The following is a 21,805-nucleotide window of genomic DNA, read 5'->3' as shown; positions in this document are numbered from 1 at the left end:
GTTGCCCAAACTGGCCGAGTTCTGCAGTGGCTTGCTTCAACAACAGTAATTCAGGAGCTGTGAAGAACAATGTCCCATGCTCCAGTGAGTGTGGGAAACCCTAGGTTAAGCCTTGCAGACAAGTCTCTTTATACTTAGGCTTCTTAGGGCTCTTGACACGTTCCTATATGTTATGAATCCTCAGCAGCAAGGCCTCGCTGTGTTCCCCAAAATACAGTGAAAAGGAAACCATTTCTACCAAGAGCACCAATAAACACTGCCCAGCATGCTGCAGCAGACTGTCTACCCATAAACTTGACTCATTCAACCTGGCCTCGATTTAGAATGTGAAAAACACCTGCGGGAACTTATATGACACTTAGCAACGCAAAGATGATGGTGTATTTGCTGGCTGATACATTGCGTATATTCTCAAGCAAAAAAGCATTTGCCTTAGTTAACCAATCTGAGAAATTGTTTCCTTTAATCTAGCCCATATTCTCAAGCCTGTTTTTTTGTTGTTCACTGCCAAGGTTATTTGACTGGAAGCATAGCTGTCTTGTTTCTTCACCTGTAGGGACAATTAGCAAATTTACTTGGGCAAATGTATTATTACATTGTCAAGTATGTTAGTCACCCAAGGGAGTAAAAGCTAGTTGTTACGGTGTTAAAATTCTACCTTGAAAATAGGAGCGTTTGAGAGCAGAAAGAAATAGGACCAGCAGGTAAAAGCAACCTGTTCTCCACCTCACTCCTTCGGTCACCAGACTGGCATTGGCTGCTGGAGTCACAGGCTCTGAGTCCCGAGGTCTGAGCAGGGGCTTCAGAGGAGCACTGTGTTCTGAACTGGCTAAGTTGCACAGCCCCATGGGTGAGATGAAAACGGGCCAGATGCTACTGTAAGTGATTAATCATAATCATGTTTGTGTTGCACATGTGTGAAAGGAAAAAAAACCAGCCAAGTTCTTGTGTAAACTCCTTCCGCTGTTTGCAGGCACATACCATGCCTGTGTAAAATGCATGAAGAAAAAGTTACTCTTTGGGGAGACTATCACTTCTCTCTCACCTCCACCAAAATAAGTCCTTTCAAAAGTAAAGGGTTTTAACAGTCATTTGTGATTCTTTTCATTTTCTTTAGCTACTTCTTTTATGCACTGGTATTACAAGTGAAAACTAAACATGAAAATAAGTGGTTAGCCTGTGAACTAATCGTTTGGCCTTTTTTTTTTTTTTTTTTTTTAAAGAAATTTGGTTCTGTTCTCCTTTTATCATCTTTTTGTACTTTGAAAGGCAGGAATACAGTATTGTGAAACTACACAGAGGAAAGACCTGAGACCAGCAGTGTGGAAACAAGTATCTTGGAAGAATTTCATCTGCAATAAGCAGGAAGCTCAAGTGTTCAGGGCAGGGGCTGTTCACGTAAGCATTTAAACAATGCTTTGTATGTAAGTGAAAAATGTGACAAACCAACCCTAAGTGATGACCTTTCTCAATCCTGCTAGCTATAGGTTTACAAATGACCATCAAAACTTCCAGAAAACATTCATAGAGTCAACAGTGCATTTTATTATACATCTTAGATTTATACATTTCATATATGCTTTTAAAGCTTAAGTTCAATACAAAATAAAAACTGTATATGCAGCAGTGGTTCTCAGGCACAGAATTTAGGGGGAGACTGGAGCAATCATTTTCCCTAGCACACTGTGAATAGTGTGTTATGAGCCATGACAGGGGAATGTTTCCTTCTCACCTAGCTGCCTTTTTTGGTTGGATTTTATTACAGTGAACAGCTTTAGAAGGTATGATATTGCTAACAGGAAACAAGATGACTTAAAGTTTGATAACCTATATTTTCTTGAAGTCTTTAAGAGCTAAATGATCCCCTTTTCTCCTAATAGAGCTCCAAGGTCACCTAATGAAAATAATATTGTCCATAATTCTATTTGGAGCATCATCAGCCTAAGAACCACTGCTCATGGTTATTCAATGTCTTCTGGCCTCACAGGATGAGGTAATGGTATGATGGACTTCTTCTCAGTATCCCTGGATAGAGCTTTCCTCATATCTGTTAAGAAGCAAAGTTTAATGTAAGTACCCAAATGTCAGAGTATGATTTTATATCAGATTTAAAGTGTACAGATGTTTTAAAAAACACCAAAGCCATAAGTGGTTTTGTCCCCTACTCTCCCACTTTTACCAGATTCTAAGAGAAACGTATTTATAAGTGAGACTCCCAAGCAGGAGTACACAAAACACTAACCGAACCCTAGCTGGGATTCAGCTCTTCCTACAAATGTTCTTTTAACAAAGTCTAAGTAACATGTCTGTAACAGCAAAACAACCACCGATGGTAATTAACCATTGGTTAGTTAATATAAGTTAGTTAGTGGTAGGTTCATGAAGGTAGCTTACAGGATATTTAAATACTATAGCTCAAATTTAAATATGGTTTTTTTAAGTGTATTGAAAGAGCCGAGTATTTTGGTCTATAGGATGCATGTAAACGTCCCTTCTTCCGGGACGCTGCCCCAGCGGGGACTCACCGTAAGCGTCCTCGTCGGGTTCCCCATTGCTCGCCGAATAGTACTCTATGACTGTCCTGTACACGCTGTAGCCCAGCTGCTTGTACATGTTGACAGCAACTTGGTTAGACACTCTTACAAAGAGATCAACAAAAAATCCACCCTTTCTGTAATTAAAAAAAAAAAAAAAACGAATGGGAGAAGTCCTAGAAAACAATACTGGCATGAATAGTTCCTCTCTTCATTTACAAAGGCCATCTTTACTGTCTCTGGATAAAGCTGTATGAACTTCAGAGAGGTCTTGCACAGCTTTTGTTAGATTTTTCCTAAAGGCTTAGTGGACTGATGCCAATGCAGATCTCATCCTCTTCTAAATGTTACTGTTTGTATAGAAACGCAACTGAATTTAGACTCACTTTATACACTTTCACTTTATATCCAACAGACTAGATTCTTACAGGTTTTTCATGTGTACACTCTTCTCTGTCCAAGTAACAGTTATGTTTTCTCTCAGTCCTCATACCTTCTTTTTAGTTGCTTCACTGTACAGTCAAGGATTTCCAATAATTACTAAGAGAAGCTGGCTTTAGGCATCCTGTCCCGGAAAGCATTCCGTGCATCACCTCTAATATTTACTAAAGGTTTTCAGTAAATACTTTTTGCAGGTTAAAGTTTTCCCTTTCTGTATCCTAGATTGCTTAATCAAGAGTGAATACTGCATTTTATCAAAGCATTTTCTACATTTAGTGAGATAAAAAAATGTTCTTCAGTCTATTAATTGCTAGAATACATTCTTAGGTCCGTTTGCTAAGTTTTTCTAGGACTTCTGCATCTGTTCTTTCTCATATCGCTTGTCAGGTTTTTGTTAAGATTATCTTAGCCTTAAAAAATAAGTTCCCTTTTTGTGTGTAAGATTGAACTTAGAATCCTTTTTTTTTTTTTTTACAATTTTCAAGGGACAACCCTTAAATATTTAGAAATATATTTTAATGTTTTGCCTATGTTGTCTTAAGTTTTATGGAGTATGGTGACATTTATACAATGAAAACATGAAACCCACTAAACTGTATTTTAAAAGGAACTATATTTTAACATTACAGAATACATCAGTTATAATGTGCAACAGAGACCTCAGGTCGCCTTGTGAACCCTTTCTGGTGGCCCAAGAAAAAGTACGTTGACTCCTGTTATATACAATTAAATCAATTTCTGATTGTTCTAATTAGGAAGAGGCCTGTTCATACCTCTAATTATGATGATCTATTTCTTCCTATGGTTTAGTCAGTTGTTGCATTTTTACTTTAAGTTTGACTCTTACCAATATGCAGTGACTGTTTTTTATTCTAGTAATAACTATAATGTGACTTAATTACACTCTTAATTGCTTTTCACTTTTTGCTTTGGAATTTGCATAATTTAAAAAGTGAAGTGAGCGTAAGTCACTCAGTCATGTCCGACTCTTTGTGACCCCATGGACTATACAGTCCATGGAATTCTCCAGGTGATCTATCCAACCCAGGGATCGAACCCAGGTCTCCCGCACTGCAGGCAGATTCTTTATCAGCTGAGCCACCAGGGAAGCCCAATTTAGAAAATTTCTTTCCTTTTAGTCTTTCTGTATCTTTACATGTATTTCCTGTAAATAGCGTACAGCTGACAATATCATTTTTTTAATCTTACTGTCCTAAGAACACTAAACATGAGGTTCACCCTATTGGTAAATTGTAAATGTAATAACTTCCCATTCCCCCTCCCTGCTACCACCATTCCACTCGTTATGAATCTTACCACCTTCGGTCTCTGAGTGCTATCATGTAGTATTTGTCTTTCTGTGACTGGCCTATTTCACTTGGCATAATATCTGTCTTTAAACTGGAGTTATTAGTTCCTTAACATTCACTGTTGTACTTACCTAATTACACTGGGATTCATGACTACCACCTCATTTCATGCTTTTTGTTTTGCCACCTTCGTTTTTCTTTTGATTTTTTATTAGTCAATTTTTTCTTTGGAAATATAGTTTGTATTTTTAGTGTACACTAATATATACATGTATATATGTATGTATATGCATAGGTACACACACACTCCTGTACAAATACAGGTCACTTAAATCTTAGTAACTACTGTAATGAAGATTTAGGAACTGGAAGGGGAAGGAGAGTAGTTTTCTACTCTAAAAGATAGTCTGTCCTATACATTTTATGTGTAAGGTCATGGCTATTAGAACACATGTCCGAACTCCTTGTCCACTATAATAATAATGTCATAACTTTTTCAACAAGATGTGCATGCCATCAATTCTTGTGTGTAAACTACAATATTCTCCTCTTCCCTGTTCAGTCTAAGAGAACCTGATTCTGCAGAACCACCTGCATTTTTGTTTTATATTGATTTTCGTGTGGTCCTGGGGCTTTTTAATGACAGGAATTTTAAAATTCTTAAGGACTAAACTTCTTTTACAGCTTAAACAAGAATGAGCTCAAGTTCCCTCTTGCTCTCAACTTGCCTCAAGTCGACTTTTGAGGCCATGGTTACTTCTGTAAAACGCTCCACTTTAATGGAGCACATAACAAGTAACACATAACAAGTGTCTGATATATAAAACAGGTCTTTAAAAAAAAAAAAAGCCACAATGTTGGCTGTTCGAACTGTGCTCCCAGGTGGTCCAAACTCATGGATGTGCTGTAGAATATTTCAAACACTTGGGGAAAACACAGGCAAACCACTGGCTTTGTATAGTTCACAAAAACACATCACATTATATTTCTTTTGATGACAATGTCTTTATGAAGCCAGGCTTTTAGCAATTCCTGTCATTATAAAGCCCCAGGACCACATGAAAATTAATGTGGAACAAGAGTGCAGGTGGTTCTGCAGAATCAGATTCCAAGGTTTGAGAAGCCATGTGATGCCCAGCAGGCACATCTCATTAGGAGATAACCACAGTGACTAAAATGAAATGAAAATATTTCTTTCAGTTTTACTGCTTAAAAGTATAAACTTTTCTTTAGCCTAGGACACTATGAAAAAAATAACCGGGATGCAAAGGGCAATGCAAAGAATTAGGGAATATCTGCCAGTGACAAGAACAGTAACAGAGACCTTGAGGGCTAGATTCTGATTCCACCTATGACCCAGCTCAAGAGTCTGCAGAGCATCACTCAGCCTGCTTTAATCTTCCTCAGTGGCGAAACAGGGGCAGTAACACCACTATGGATATGTGACAGGACTGCTGTAAGGACTTGTAGAGGCTGAACATGAAATTCCTATGGAACTGCATCATGACAACATTCATCCTGAAGTAAACAACTGATCAACATTCACCAAGAGAAAAACCAAATGGTTAGAGTTCAAGAATTATTTGAAAAACAGGCTCCTACCTTTCTGAAATTTCCTCTAATAGCTCCATAAGTTTAGCAGCCAAACCAAGGCGCCGAAACTCCGGGGCAACAGACAGAGCTGTGACATGCCCGTGCCATTCTTCCCTTGCCACTGAGCCTTCTGCTTTGCCCATGACTGCCAATGAAAGACCACATCCAGTGACTAAACACGGCAACTCACACGTGGAGAAATACTGTGTGGTGCACACTTTTATCATAAAGGAAACGACCAAGCTCTGATGTTGAAGTAACACTTAAAGCCGGGGTCCCCAACCTCTGGGGACCTGATGATCTGAGGTGGAGCTGACGTAGTAATAATAGAAATAAAGTGCATAATAAATGTAATGTGCTGGAATTGTCCAAAAACCATCCTCACCCTCACCAGAAAATTTATCTTCCATGAAACCGGTCCCTGATGCCAGAAAGTTTGGGGACTGCTGCTTAAAGCCATCTAGCTAATTGTTACTCTTACTTGATATGTATTTTTTAAACGATCTACCATTTCATGTGGGTATGTATGTGTGTATGTACACACAACAGACAGTCCACAGCTCAAACTTGGCCAGCAACATGACCAGTTCTGTTTGGGTCACTGCTGTATCCCCTGGGCCTAGCACAGTACCCAAGACAGAGGGATCAGTAAGCTGTCAAAGAGTTGAAAAGAAAAGAAAATTAGAGGCATCATGATTATATTTCCAGTTCTGTGATCAGTCTAAGAGTTAAAAACTATTTTTATCTTAATTGTTTACCCAGAAAAGCACTAGTAGTGTTATACTTACTATAACCCATTAACTCGCCTCCAGGGGCCTCTGCGACGATGAAGTACTCTGGCCAGTGGGCAAGGTACTGTAGGTAAAACGGAATCCCATACTAGAGACTCATTAAGGAGGATGCAAAGTAAGGACAATCAGAGTTCTTCACAAAACGTGTTCTGAAGTTTCCTTTAAAAAGCATATTGTTCATCCCTAGCCAAATGTATGATTTCTGCAATCAGTTCATTACATGAAATGTTTAGGTTAGCACTAAGTTTCAAGAAAACTGCCTGAATATGTAACCTCAGATGTGAATGGAGACATACCATCCAAGAGTGGAGAACCAGGACCCCCAAGTTCTACAGCCTGTCTCCCCGGCTCATACTTTGTCTAGACCCCCCCTCCCCCGCACAGCACTTCCCCATCACCTGCCATTCCTGTCTACTGTCCCCTTACAGTGTGAGTGTCACCTGCCCTCTCTCCCTGGTGCTGGGCACACAGTGCAACCTCAGTATGTTTACTTCTCCCTTTCTGCACTAGGAAATGAATGACGAGTGCCTTCATTAGCTTCAGGCATGGGACAGTGAAAATAACTGTAATTTACTTCCAAAGGCTACTTAAACCCAGTTCGTCCAGTCCACTGATTCAGATTCTGCATTTTTAGTAATGCAAAAAATAAAAACCTGATGTTAAAGTGAATGCCTGAGTACTTGGCTCATTACTTAGCTCTTCAGCCCTGCTGTCCTGCTGAGTTGTACTCATTTCTGTACTTCTCAGTATTAACTTGGAGGTGCAGTTCTATAAGGGGACACCATCAGGCTTTTTTTAACTTTCTGGAAAATCTTTTTGTAAATTCTTCAAACTCCCCTCTGAAGGACAGCCTTTATTCTGTCTCTTAAAACATAACCATTAACATGGAAGCACAAGTCTTTCTGCCATCCAGCCACTGACACCATAACCATCTCTTCTCTGGCTATTGAAGCAGCCCCAGGCACTAGCTTATGGACCATGAAGCCCTGGCAGGCACCTCACCCGGTTTATGGGACTTTTGCCAAAAACTACACATAACAGGAAGCACACCCTGTAGGCTGATTCGCACTGTGATGCTTTGCCTAATACACAGTGAAAATTTTGTCATTAAAAATTCTCCAAAATCCTTTCACTTTTTTAAACAGCAGTCTTTAACAGGTCATAATCTTTTCAATACAAATGAAAATTGAGGCTTTTTTGTTTTTGCTTTTTTCACTCAACTTTGTTTCTGATATTCAGCCCTACTGTCACCTGTTATAGTTGATTTTTACTGCTGATAGTATTCCACCGACATAACTCAGCGACAAACATTTCCTGTAAAGAGCCAGACAGTAAATATTCAAGGCTGTGTGACCCATATGGTCTCTGTTGCAACTACTATGAAAGCCACAATAAATCCTAAAGGAACTTCCCTGTGTGGAAAAGGCCACAAACAGGATCAAGAAAATTATGAATGGGAAAGCTCACAGGTACAGGCAAAAGAGGTAAAGGTAGGAAACCCTCCACACACAGATACAGTATCAAAACCAACACACGTGAGAAGAGTACAGGATATTGGAAATGCATCAGAAATTGAGACCAGCAACTTAAAACAATCCTGTAGGTATACAGACAGACTGCTGTATCAAAACCTCATGGAAACCACAAACCAAAAATCTACAATAAAGACACACACAAAAAAAGCAATCCAAACACAACACTAAACAGAGACATCAAACCACAAGAGAACAAAAAAGGAAGGTAATACCTACAAAAACAAACCCAAAACAAGAAAGTGGCAGAAAGAATATGTGTCAATAATTACCTTAAATGTAAATGGATTAAACGCTCAAAAGACACAGACTTGCTGAATGGATACAAAACAAGACCCATATATATGCTGTCTCCAAGAGACCCACTTCCAATCTAGGGACACACAAAGACTGAAAGTGAAGGGACAGAAAAAGGTATTACATGCAAATGAAACATCAAAAGAAAGCTAGAGTAGCAATACTCGTATCAGACAAAATGGACTTTAAAGACTGTTACGAGAGACATAATGATCAATCCAAAAAGACGTATACATGCACCCAACATAGAAGCACCTCACTATATCCTGCAAATGATAACAGAGAAAGAGAAATCAACAAAACGACAGTGGGTGACTTTAACAAGCTGCTTTCATCAATGGACAGAGACAAAACCAATGAGGAAACACAGGCCTGAAATGGCACATTATACTAGACGGATTTAACTGATATTTATAGAACATTCCATCCCAAAGCAGAATACACTTTCTTCTCAAGTGCTCATGGAACATTCTCCAGGATAGATCACATACTGGGCCACAAATCAAACCTTGGTAAATTTAAGAAAGTTCAATCAAGCATCTTTTCTGACTATAACACTATGAGATAAGAAATCAAATACAGAAAAAATAAAAAATACAAACACATGGAGGCTGAAAAAATATTTACTAAACAACCAATGGATCACTAAAGAAATCAAGAGGAAATCAAATACCTAGAGACAAATGACTGTAAGAACATGACAGTCCAAAACCTATGCTGCTGCTAAGTCACTTCAGTCGTGTCCCACTCTGTGCGACCCCATAGACGGCAGCCCACCAGGCTCCCCCGTCCCTGGGATTCTCCAGGCAAGAACACTGGAGTGGGTTGCCATTTCCTTCTCCAATGCAGGAAAGTGAAAAGTGAAGTTGCTCAGTTGTGTCCTCCTCTCAGCAACCCCATGGACGGCAGCCTACCAGGTTCCTCTGTTCCTGGGATTTTCCAGGCAGGAGTACTGAAGTGGGGTGCCATTGCCTTCTCCACCAAAACCTATGGAATGTATCAAAAGCAGTTCTAAAAGAGAAGTTTATAGCAATATAGTCTTACCTTAGAAAACAAGAAAAATCTCAAGTAAACAATCTAAACAAGTAAACTATCAAGTAAAGCAACTAGAGAAAGAAAAACAAAACCTCAAAGTTAGTAGAAGGAAAGAAATCATAAAGATCAGAAAAGAAATAAATGAAAAGATCGATGAAACTAAAAGCTAGTTATTTGAGACAAAATAGATAAACCTTTAGCCCAAACTCATCAAGAAAAAAGAAAGCTCAAATAAATTAGAAATGAAATAGAAGTTACAACTGACACCACAGAAATACAAAGGATCATAAAAAACTTACAACTATATGCTAATAAAATGGACAAATTCTTAGAAAGATACAATCTTCCAAGACTGAAGAAATTGAAAATATGAACAGACCAATCAAAAGTACTTAAACTGAAACAGTGATTTTAAAATGTCCAACAAACAAAAATCCAGGACCAAATGGCTTCACAGGTGAATTCTATCAAACACCTAAAGAAGAGTTAACACCTATCCATCTGAAACTTTCCCAAAAATTGCAGAAAAAGGAACACTTCAAGCTCATTCTATGAGGCCACTATCACCCTGATATCAAAATCAAAGATACCACAAAAAAATAATTACAGACCAACATCACTGATGAACACAGACACAAAAATCCTCAACAAAATACTAGTAAACCAAACCCAACAATACATTAAAAGGATCATACACCATGATCAAGTGGATTTATCCCAGGGATGCAAAGATTCTTTAATAGCTTCAATCAATGTGATATACAGCACATTAACAAACTGAAGAAAAACCAAAGGATCATCTCAATAGAAGCAGAAAAAGGTTTTCACGAAACCTGACACCAATTTATGATAAAAAACTGTCCAGAAAGTTGGCATAGAGGGAACTTAACCTAAACCTAATAAAGGCCATATAGGATAAACCCACCGGAGAAGGCAATGGCACCCCACTCCAGTACTCTCGCCTGGAAAATCCCATGGACAGAGGAGCCTGGTAGGCTTCAGTCCATGGGGTCGCTACGAGTCGGACACGACTGAGCAACTTCACTTTCACTTTTCACTTTCATGCACTGCAGAAAGAAATAGCAACCCACTCCAGTGTTCTTGCCTGGAGAATCCCAGGGACAGGGGAGCCTGGTAGGCTGCCATCTCTGGGGTCGCATAGAGTCGGACATGACTGAAGCAACTTAGCAGCAGCAGGATAAATCCACAGGTAACATCATTCTCAATGGTGAAAAGCCAAAAGCATTCCCTCTGAGATCAGGAACAAGGCAAGAATGTCCACTATCACCACTTTTATTCAACATAGTTTTGGAAGTCCTAGCCACAGCACAGAAGAAAAAGAAAGAAAAGGAATCCAAACTGAAAAACAAGTAAAACTGTCACTACAGATGACATGATACTACACAGAGAAAATCCTGAAGATGCTACCAGAAAACTACTAGAGACCGTCAGTGATTCTGGTTAAAACTGCAGGATACAAAATACACAGAAATCGCTTACATTCCATACACTAATGATGAAAGATCAGAAAGAGAAATTCAGGAAACAATGCCATTTACCATTTACATCAAAAAGAAAAAAAAAAATCACCTGTGTATAAGCCTACACAGGGGACAAAAGACCTGGACTCTGAAAACTGTAAGATGCTGATGAAAGGAATCAATGACAGATGGAAAGATACACCAAGCTCTTGGACTGGAAGAATCGATACTGTCAAAATGACTCTACTACCCAAGGCAATCAGGTTCAACTGCAACCCCTATCAAATTAGCAATGGCATTTTTCACAGAAGATTTTTTTTTTTAATTTGTATGTAAACACGAAAGACCTCAAAGACCCAAAGCAATCCTAGGAACAATGAACAGAGGTGGAGGAATCAGGCCCCCTGACTTCAGACTATACTACAAAGCTGCAGTCATCAAAACAGCATGGTACTGGCACACACACACACAAAACACCATGGAGAAATGACAGTCTCTTCATAAGTGGTGCCAGGGAAACTGGACAGCTACATGTAAAAGAATGAAATCAGAAGATTCTCTAACACTATACACAAAAATAAACTCAAAATGGATCGAAGACCTAAATGTAAGATACTATAAAACTCTTAGAAGAAAACACAGGTAAAATGTTTTTTTTTTACATAATCATGTCAGTATCCTTTACAGTAATCAAAATAAATGGGACCTAATTAAACTTAAAAGCTTTTGCACAGCAAAGGAAACCATAAAAAAAAAAAAAAATGAAAAGATGATGCACAGAATGGGGGGAAACTATCTGCAAATGAAGTGACTGAGGTGGTTAATTTCCAAAATATACAAACAGCTCATGCAACTTTGTGTCAAAGAAATAATCCAACAAAAAATGGGCAGATATAAATAGAATTTCTCCAAAGAAGGCATACAGATGGCTAAAAAGCACATGAAAAGATACTCAATATCCCTAATTATCAGAGAAAAGCAAATCAAAACTACAATGAGGTATCACCTCACAGTGGTCAGAATGGCCATCTTCAAAAAGTATACAACAATAAAATGCTGGAGAGGGTGTGGAGAAAAGGGACCCCTCCTAGGGAATATAAACTGGTAGGGAGAACAGTATGGAGGTTCCTTAAAAAACTAAAAATAGAACTACCATATGATCAAGCAGTCCCACTCCTCTGTATGTATCAGGAGAAAACTGTTCGCTGCAGCACTGTTTATAAGAGCCAAGATATGGAAGCAACCTAAATGTCCATTGACAGATGAATGGATAAAGATGTGGTAAACACATACAATGGCATATCACTCAGCCATAAAAAAATGAAATAATGCCATTTGCAGCGACCTGGATGGACCCAGAGATTATCATACTAAGTGAAATAAGGTAAAGACAAGTGTCATATGCTATCACTTTTATGTGGAATCTAATTTAAAAACTGATACAAAGAAACTTACTTATAAAACAGACTTATAGGTATCAAAAATAAACATGGTTACCAAAGGGAAAACATGGGGTGAGAGAGAAATCAGGGGTCAGGTATTAACATACACACTACTATATATAAAATGTGTATGTGTGTAAATAACCAATAGGGACCTACTGTATAGCACATGGACTTCAACTCAATAATTTTCTGTGATAACCTATATGGGAGAAGACTCTGATAAAAGAATGGTTTTATATATATAACTAATCACTCTGCTGTACACCTAAAACTAACACAATAATGTATATCAATTACACTCGCGTTTTTTAAAAGGTCATAAAACAAGAGGGATTATTATAAATATATATTACAGATATGGTCAGTTTTAGATATTTAAAAAACCTGCTTCCATTCTTCTATGATGTTCTTTAAGTAAATATACATGTTTTAAATATTCAATTATTTTCTTGTGCTGAACTGACCTAAAGGTTCAGAAAATTGTAACAAGAATTTTATTTTTTGATTTCAAAGTTTTAATAAAGTTTTTACTACAAAAAAAAAGTACACACACGAACACACACCCACATATTCTTGATTTCTACTGCTGGTGTACACATGCTACTGATTTTTTAAAACTTGATCCTGGTTCTAACATTGGTGAATGTTCTTAAGTTGTTCTTTTTTCGATCGTACTATCAATTGTAAATGATGATAGTTTTATTTCTACCTTTCTCGTCCTTATACTTCTTCCTTCTGGAAGTTTGGTCAGTTCCTCCAGAACTATGTTAAAGGGTAGTAGTGACAGTAGGCATTATCTTATGCCCAATCTTGAAAGGAATGTACCTTAATTTCTCACTCAAGTATATAATGCTTGCTGAAAGTTTTAAAATATAAAACCTTTACCAAATTAATAAAAGTCCTTCCAGTTCTAGCTTGTTACACATTCTTACCATAAAAAAGCACTACACTGTAAGTCAGCTATATTTCAACTAAAAAAAGAACTGTGAAAGTCAAGGACTAGACACAGTGTATAAATTATTCCCCAGTAAAGCGTTATTTACAAAAACAGGCCCCTGCATATTAGCGTGCCCACCCCTGACATAAATGCCTCTATTGTTATTTTCAGGTTCCAGGAAACGCAATTACCAGGTATTCATGAGTAAAGTCCTTCAAGAGACTAGCTTTTGAACATTCTCATAAACTGCTCTGTCACTAGCAATTTATGAGAATACTCCCCTCACCTCACCTCCATCAACCTTGAGCTTCATCACTGCTTGAAATCCTTGATAGTTTGATAGATAAAACATGGTACATCATTTTGGTTTTAATTATCATGTCTTTTAATTGGTGAGACTGAAGTCTTGAAATTTTCATAGCCTCCTATATGCCCTCTTGGTTAAATGATCAATTAACACTACCCCACAGTGGACATAGCACATAACCCAGAAATCCAACTCTGTGTTTCAAGCTGTTGAGAATGTAGGAGTTCTCTATTCAGGTCAGAGGACCCTAACTTCGCACATCCTTGCCCATGTTTCTACTGGGGATCATGACAGATACTGCTAATTGTTACCTAAAATCGTTTTTTTCCCCTTTAGCAACCAGCCTGAATGTAAACCCCGGCTCATCCCAGACTGTTCTAGATAGGTGTATCTCGAGGCAGGTGCTGGTCTACAGGGCAGAGGGCTGTGTCACACCTCCCAGTGGTCCCCTTGGCTTCCCCTCTGCTGATCGATGCTCCTGCCAGGAATGCGGATGAGATGCCATAGACTCTGGAAGCCAGGGTCCCCTGGGTGACACAGTGGTCCCAGGGCAGAGCCCGGTGTCATAGGATGTCATGGAATCGCCCGGGTCTGATCATCCTCTTGAGGCTTTGTTCTTATCAGACAAAAACAGCCCCTCCTGCTGAAGTCACAGCTTTCTGCTGCTCACAGTTATGCTTACTACTGAGGGGCAGGGGATTGTACTGTTCTTGATTTATGAGGTCATTATATTAGCAGCTTGTCAGCAGATGTAAGATAACTCTTGTTCCCAGTTTTTAGTTTCTTTTTAATTGCCTTTAATGTTGTTGATGATGTTTCCTGACCTCCAAGTCTTAAACATTTTCAGTGTTCAAGTCTATTTTTTTTTCTTTTCTCTATTTTGCTTACTTTTGGAAGCCTTTATTTAAACTTTTTAAAAAAGGATACAGTTTCTGTAAGTGGATCCAAGTTACTAAAAGAAACAAGAGAAATGTCAACAGTAAGCAGTGTTTACAAAATCAGTTTAAATAGGCCAGTTACAACTAAAAATAACATGCATAGGGAAAACAGACATGTTAAGTTCACAACTTTAACCAACTTTTCAACTAAGAAAGACGGTTTAACCTGCCTAATGACCATATTGAGCCATCATCACAGTCACTATAAAGACACCCGTACATTTTCATTTAACTGCTTCTTTACAAATTACTTTACAGTTAATACATCATCAAAACATTCTATCTTCTTTTTTTTTGGCCACGCCTCACCATGGCTTGGAGAATGTTAGTTCTGCAACCTGGGATTGAACCCATGCCCTAATGCACTGGGAGCACTACGTCAACCACAGGATCACCAGGGAATTCCCTACAATTTTCCATTTTCTAACAGTAAACTGCAAGTGGAACTGGTGACCAACCTGGGGTGTCAATCACAGACAGGGCTACACCAGCCTTGCAGCATGTGCCAAGGGCCGGCCCTGCCTTACCCCACCCTCTCAATGTGGGCGCTCTCACTCCGGGGCTTCTGCTCCCCACTGCCCCTGTTCTCATACCTTTAATTTTGCTCTCAGAGGAATACTCCTTACCCGGCTCTGGAGCTGCTGAGCAGCTGCCTCACCAGCGTGTCTGGCCACAACACTCCCAAATCTGCATTTCTACACCTGCCCCCCTCCAGAGAGCTCTGCCCCTCACTTTCCTATTCAGTCAGTGGAAGCACAATCCTGGCGGAGCCCGGAACAGCGCCCTCAACCCCTCACACATGCAGTCAAGCTCGTCCTCAGGACCCTTAGGGACAGCAACGGTCACACTGCGTTTCTGGAGACCAGCAAACCTTAGTGCCCCTTTCCCCTCCAAAATTACTAAAGACCCCAAGACTTAAATCTATTGGTATTTAAAAGTGTAAGATATTTGTTCATTTTAAAAAAAATCAGTTAAATATTAATGTGAATGACTTTTTTAAACCAAAAGTCACTGTTTTCAAAAACAAAAGAAAATTTAGTAACAAGAATGTCATTATTTGAACAATTTTACGTATCTTTTTACTGTCTGGCTTAATAGAAAACAGTTGATTTTTCATTTCTGTGTCTGCTATGCTTTCTGTTAGATGATCACACATCTATAAGACTCCACTTGTGCACTAGTGAGAAAATGAGAGTAAAAAAAAGCAATAAAAAACAAAAAACCGGACTTCTCTGGTGGTCCAGTGGTTAAGACTCTGTGCTGATAATGCAGGGGGCCAGGGTTCAATCACTGGTTGGGGAATTAAGATCCCACATGCTGCGCGGCATGGCCAAAATGTTTTAAAAAAACCAAAAACCTTAGTTTTATCATGAAAATGGCTCTGATCCTGCAGAACCCCCCAAGCAATCTTGAGGCGCCCTTGCCCACACCCAGAGGATCACTGCTCTAATCGAGTACAGGACTCACTCTCCGCCCTTCTCAAGACTACTTTATACCCTCTCCTGTCTCCTCAATGCTCCCTCTTCCAGCTCAGCTGCTTCTGATTTCAGGAAGAAAACACAACACTAAGAAGAAGCTTCACCAAGGTTCCAGCATCCGCCCCACCTGCTCTCTACCTGCTGCCTTGGACCCAGGCCTGGAGTGCAGGTGGGCAGGTCCCACCACCTCTCAGGACCCAGCAGCCTGCTCCCCTGAATGAAATGGACAAACCTGCTGCACACTAGGCCATAGAACACATGACACAGTCCACAGCTCCGCCCCCCTGACATGCTGTCCCTTCTCAGCCTCCAGACCCAGCAGCAGGGTTTCCTCCTGCTTCACTGGACCACTGTGTCTCCTTTACCACATGATGCCCTGGGAGCCATCCTGGAGCCTTTTTTCCTGTCCACACTCATCAATGAAGTCACCGAGCCACCTGGGTTTAACACCATCCATGCAGTGTTGACCCCCAAGTTTCTATTTTTAGCCCAGACCTAAACTTGAAATTCCCATGTCCAGATGCCTGGCTGACTTCTCTACCTGGGGGTCTGAGCACCCTCTGCAGAGCCCATGTCCAGCGCTGGCCTCTCCAAGGTCGAGCCCTGTGACTCCGACCTGGTGTTCTCACACTCCCACTTGCTGCTTGGGCCACACTGGCAGCCGCCTCCACCTCCCTGACTTTGTGTCTGAAACAGGAACCAGTACCCATACTACTCTGCCCATAATACCCATGCCCCCAAAGCCTACACACTCCCCCATCCCCATCTTCCTGCAGTGACACCTTCCCTGAAACACCTCACCCAAAGCCGAATCCACATGTACTTCCTATTTCCCTTTCCTGCTCTCATTTTTCCTTGTTTACTGAACACTTAAGTTCTATCTTACTTTCCCCTCTAAAATGTAAATTCTGGGAATTCCCTGGCAATCCAATGCAATGGTTACGTACAACTACAGCGACTTCAGCTTTCAATGACTTTGGTTTTCATTGCTGAGGGTCCGAGTTCAACCCTTGGACTTGGGGAACCAAGAACCGACAAGCTGTGTGGTGTGGCCAATTTAAACAAATAAATTGTAAATTCCATAAAGATAACATTTTTTGTCTGTTAACTACTGTCTCTTCAGTACTGGCAGGCATAAAATATTTTTCCAAGGATAAAATATTTGCTGTTGACGGCAATGTTTCCACATCCATTGCTTCTTTCAGTTACTACTGCAACACCCTACCCCAGTGATTCTCCATGTTCTTGACAGAACCGCCCTAATCAAGGTGAGAAACAAGGAAGAGAGGAGGGAGAGGAGTCCCCCTACTGGCATAGACTGAAGAGGCCTTGACAAGTTAGATGACTCTGACTATTGTTGTTTAGTCGCTAAAGTGAAAGTGAAGTCGCTCAGTCGTGTCCAACTGTTTGCGACCCCATGGACTGTAGTCTATCAGGCTCCTTCATTCACGGTATTTTCCAGGCAAGAGTACTGGAGAGGGTTGCCATTTCCTTCTCCGGGGATGTTCCCAACCCAGGGATCAAACCCAGGTCTCTCGAATTGCAGGCAGATGGTTTACCGTCTGAGCTACCAAGGAAATTAATACATTTAAAATAAGGGGGCCTAAATGTCCTACTTGAGTAGTGGGAGAGTAACCATGGAAACCAGTCCTGCCTCCCTCCGCATCCTACAAACAAAAACATCGGCAGTAGTTGTTGATCCCCAGGATAAAACCAAAATGTAAAGAAAAGGACTAGAACCTCTGGTGAGTGAGCGAGTGAAAGTCGCTCAGTCGTGTCCGACTTTTTGCTAAGTTTAGTCACTAAGGCGTGTTCCACTCTTTGTGACCATGGACTGTGACCCACCAGTCTCCTGTATCCATGGGATTCTCCAGGCAAGAGTACTGGAGTGTTTGCCGTTTCCTTCTCCAGGGGGTCTTCCCAGCCCAGGAATAGAACTGGCATCTCCTGCACTAGCAGGTGGACTTCTCACCACTGAGCCACCACGGAAGTCCTCATAATTAATCTTTAATTAACAGTAATTTTGAATATATACCTTTTTTGTTATACAAAGGCATGATGACTTACACAATGTGGAGATTAAATAAATATGTGTCGATTTTCTCTGCCTGTTGACAGGATGTTTTGTTGTACGTAAATGGTCAGGCTTATTCTCCTTCTGTTCTATTCATTTTCATATAAAAGTGTGGGCCCTTCCTCAGTCTTTGGTTAAAAATGACTTTCTAGGCAGCTTTGCCTCATCCATTCTTGAAATGTCAAAGCACACTGTCACTTCCCGGGTCTGTGCTTCTGAAACCCAAGCCTTCATCAAGTTATCATCTCTGGGCCATTGCCAAGACCTCCTAAATGGCTCACCTGCCTGGTACACCTTCTCCAGTCACCCCGAGACACACGGCCCTGCAGCGGACAGCTTAGGGGTCCTGCGCGGCCAGGAATGAAGAACCACCAGACCAGACCCAATCTCCTTAAGGAGTCTCCTTGCTCAGCCCACTCCCACACAGGGCTCTTCCACCTGAGCCATTCCTCTGAGCTCTCAGCTCCTTAGCTGACTCACGCCAAAAAATGGGAATGAGAAGGGCAACTACTTCACAGAGGTGTGAGAAGGAAAGGGGTTACTCCGATCTTCCCTGTAGCTCAAATGGTAGAGAGTTTGCCTACAATGCAAGAGAGTGGGGCTCGATCCCTAGGTCGGAAAGATCCCCTGGAGAAGGGATAGGCTACCACTCCAGTATTCTTGCCTGGAGAATCCCATGGACAGAGGAGCCCAACTGGCCAGTCCATGGTGTCGCCAGTAGTCGGACACGACTAAGCTGCTACTACTACTATAGCTACTAAGGAGTCACTCCGGGGCCAGGCACAACGAGACTGAACGCAGTCGCCTCAGTTAATCTGCTCCGACTGAGAGAGGCCCCCAGAAACCACCTCCGCCCCCCAAAATGGGGCACAGGTCCAGTCTCACAAGTTGCTCTGACCTCGGAGTTACAGAATCCGGCTCCTACAGTTAATCCCCGCCCGAGCGTCGGCCGCCCTGCAAGGCAGCGGCTTCCTCCTCCAGCACCCGCTTCCTCACCACTGTCAACAGTTACCCATTTTCTGAGACTCAGTCCCTCTGTGAACGTTTCTAGCGAACTCTTCTCAGGTTCTTTCCATCCTCCTGACACTTGGACCTGAACTACCTGGTCCTTTTTCAAATAATTGCCTCGGGATCTTTAAAAGTGGATCTGGGATTGGTGAGGTGGGTGGATAAGATGGGCTGAAATGTGATGAAGCCAAAGGAGTGAAATGGTAAAAAAGTGGGAGTCCAGCTGGTAGCCTACAGGTGTTCACGGTAAAATTCTATCAAGCTTTTAAGCGCTCAGAAATTTTCATAATAAAACTTAGGAAAAAAATAATGAAACCTGCAAGTCACAGAGCCTGACTTAAGTCGGACGAAGGACCAGGAACCCCGAGGACCGCCCCTCGCCCCATCCCGCAGCAAGTGGTACCCCCGCCGTGACGAGCAGCAACAGTAACGAGGAGCGCAAAGGCGCCGCGCCGGGCGGCGGCCAGTGTTACCCTGCGCGGATACAAGGTAACCGCGCCGCCGCCGCCGGGCTCCGGCTGCCGCGCAGGGCGGGGGACGCCAGCAGGAAGCGGCGGGGAGCTCGGCTCGGCACCCCCCGACCCTCGCCCGCCGTCCCCTCAGGCCCCGAGAGGCGCCCGCACTGCAGTCAGGGCTGCGGGGACACGGCCACCCGGCCAAGGTCAGCGGGGCCGTCCGGACGTCCCGCCCGGCTCCCTCCCAGGGCTGCCCCGGGGACGCGCCGGCCGCCGCCGGGCCCGAGCGTGCCTCACTCACATGTTGTTGAAGCGAAACAGGTCGTCGCACGTAAAGGCCCGGAGCGTGGTCATCACGTCGCCGCGGCCGCGGGAACCGGTTAGCGGAACCACCACACTCGCCCCGCCGGAAGTTGTCCGGCGCGGATGCCCCAAGGCGGCACGGGGGGAGGGGGCGGTGCAGAGAACTACTTCCGGGCCACGAGTTGCTCGGCAACGGCGGTCGCGACTTTGCGCCCTCTGGAGGCCGCAGCCGGGAACGCTTGTAACGTCTGGGGTTTTCCGAGGATCTTCACGGTGAGCCCCGGAGAGAAGGAAACAAGAGGCTGCCGGGGGTTAGGAACCCAAGGCAGAAAAGCAGGGTTCAGGATCACTTTGTGCCCCTGGCATGTGAGGAAGGAAGCCCAGAGGGATGGGAGAACTCATGGTCCAGAGCGGCCTGTCCCAGTGATGCCAGCCGTGCATTCGACTGCAAATTTTCTAACATATTTCACAACATAAGAGAAAGGTGGAATTAGCAGCATTATTATTTTACCCAGTATATAAACAATATTGTTTCACATGTAATCAACTTTTAAAAATTCTAATAGAATGCTTTAATTTTTTTCTTTTTTTTTCTTTATGATACTAAGCCTTAGAAATATATTTGCAGCATATTTCAACTCGGGACCTAAATTGTCATAGGCAATTCTTGTCCTGTATTTAGAGTTCATAAAATGTATGATTAAAAAGTGGATTGATATACCCACATTGTTCCAACCATGCTAAGTTTTCAAGTAGCCTTTTAAAAAAGATAAAATTGTGATTCTCATACAAACATAAAATGCACACGTTAAAAAAACATTTTAACTCATTCATTATGAAAGAACCACTAAGATGTTACCATGGGTTAAAAGGAGAATTTAAACTGCAGAAGGCAATCAGGAAAGCTGAAATGTGTTTCTAAATACATGTACAGCATATCTATTTACTGTATCTCCTGGCCATGTACCATGCATTTGTGTTTCTGTGGACAGAAATCCTTTTTATTACTGTCCATTTTCTGCAGCTTACAGAGTTAACCTGGATGCGTGTACCTGGCAGAAAGCCGAATCTTTTTTTTTTTTTTTGGTAATTTCCAAATGAACTGAATTAAAACTAAATAGATTACTGAGCGCCAAAGAAATAAGAGTACCCAAAGATGTCCTTTACGCTTAAGATATATATTATATTACGTCATATACGGGAAGATCCCCTGGAAGAGGAAATGGCAACCCACTCTAGTATTCTTGCTTGGAAAATTCTATAAACAGAGAAGCCTGGCAGGCTACAGTCCATGGGGTTGCAAAGAGTTGGACATGGCTGAAGCAACTTAGCACACACACACATCATATATAGTAAATATGTTTTCAACATCTTAATGAAAATCATCGAAAAGTATTTTTTATTATAAGCTTCCATTTAGGGCACTACTGTCTCTTTGTAATGAAAGATATAATGATCTTTGTCATGGTCTTTGTCCCTTCTGCCCTAGTCTCCTGATTATGTTGCTTGTAATATTGTTACTTTTCCGAACTTTCATATATACAGCTGTGTTACATCTATGCATCTCCCAGTTGCTTGATTTCTTCAGTCTGTAATTGAGTGGATATCATGCTCATTGCCACTTTTTGTTACAATTTCCTCATTCCATTCTTCATTTTGATTCATTTATGGCTTGGCTGGGTTTCATTACAGTATTTCCTTTTCCCTCTTTGCTTTGTTTTCCAGGGGCCCTGTGGGGTTGGTCCTCTACTCCCAGACCTCTTTAGTCTGTGAGACGCCTGATTAGAATATTGGCTGGATATTCATGGATTCCCGTGTTCTCTCCCCGCCAAGAACTTTGTACACA

The 21,805-nt window shown here is 41.5% G+C and overlaps 1 protein-coding gene across 1 annotated transcript; it reads right to left on the bottom strand.

Annotated features, from left to right (window-relative positions):
• Positions 1-1,525: 1,525 nt before the first annotated feature.
• Positions 1,526-20,096, bottom strand: NAA20 (N-alpha-acetyltransferase 20, NatB catalytic subunit). The gene is made up of 6 exons (NM_001206829.1): positions 19,958-20,096; positions 14,631-14,655; positions 6,667-6,757; positions 5,888-6,023; positions 2,526-2,671; positions 1,526-2,047 (listed from the first exon to the last, which is right to left on the bottom strand). The coding sequence occupies exons 1-6, from the start codon at positions 20,008-20,010 to the stop codon at positions 1,962-1,964; spliced, it is 537 nt and encodes a 178-aa protein (NP_001193758.1). The 5' UTR covers positions 20,011-20,096; the 3' UTR covers positions 1,526-1,961.
• Between the last annotated feature and the right edge of the window lie 1,709 nt (positions 20,097-21,805).

This window comes from Bos taurus, chromosome 13, assembly GCF_002263795.3.
Source record: "Bos taurus isolate L1 Dominette 01449 registration number 42190680 breed Hereford chromosome 13, ARS-UCD2.0, whole genome shotgun sequence".
NCBI lineage: Eukaryota > Metazoa > Chordata > Mammalia > Artiodactyla > Bovidae > Bos > Bos taurus.
The sequence above is the reverse complement of the archived record's forward strand: the minus strand, read 5'-3'. Positions and strand labels throughout refer to the sequence as shown.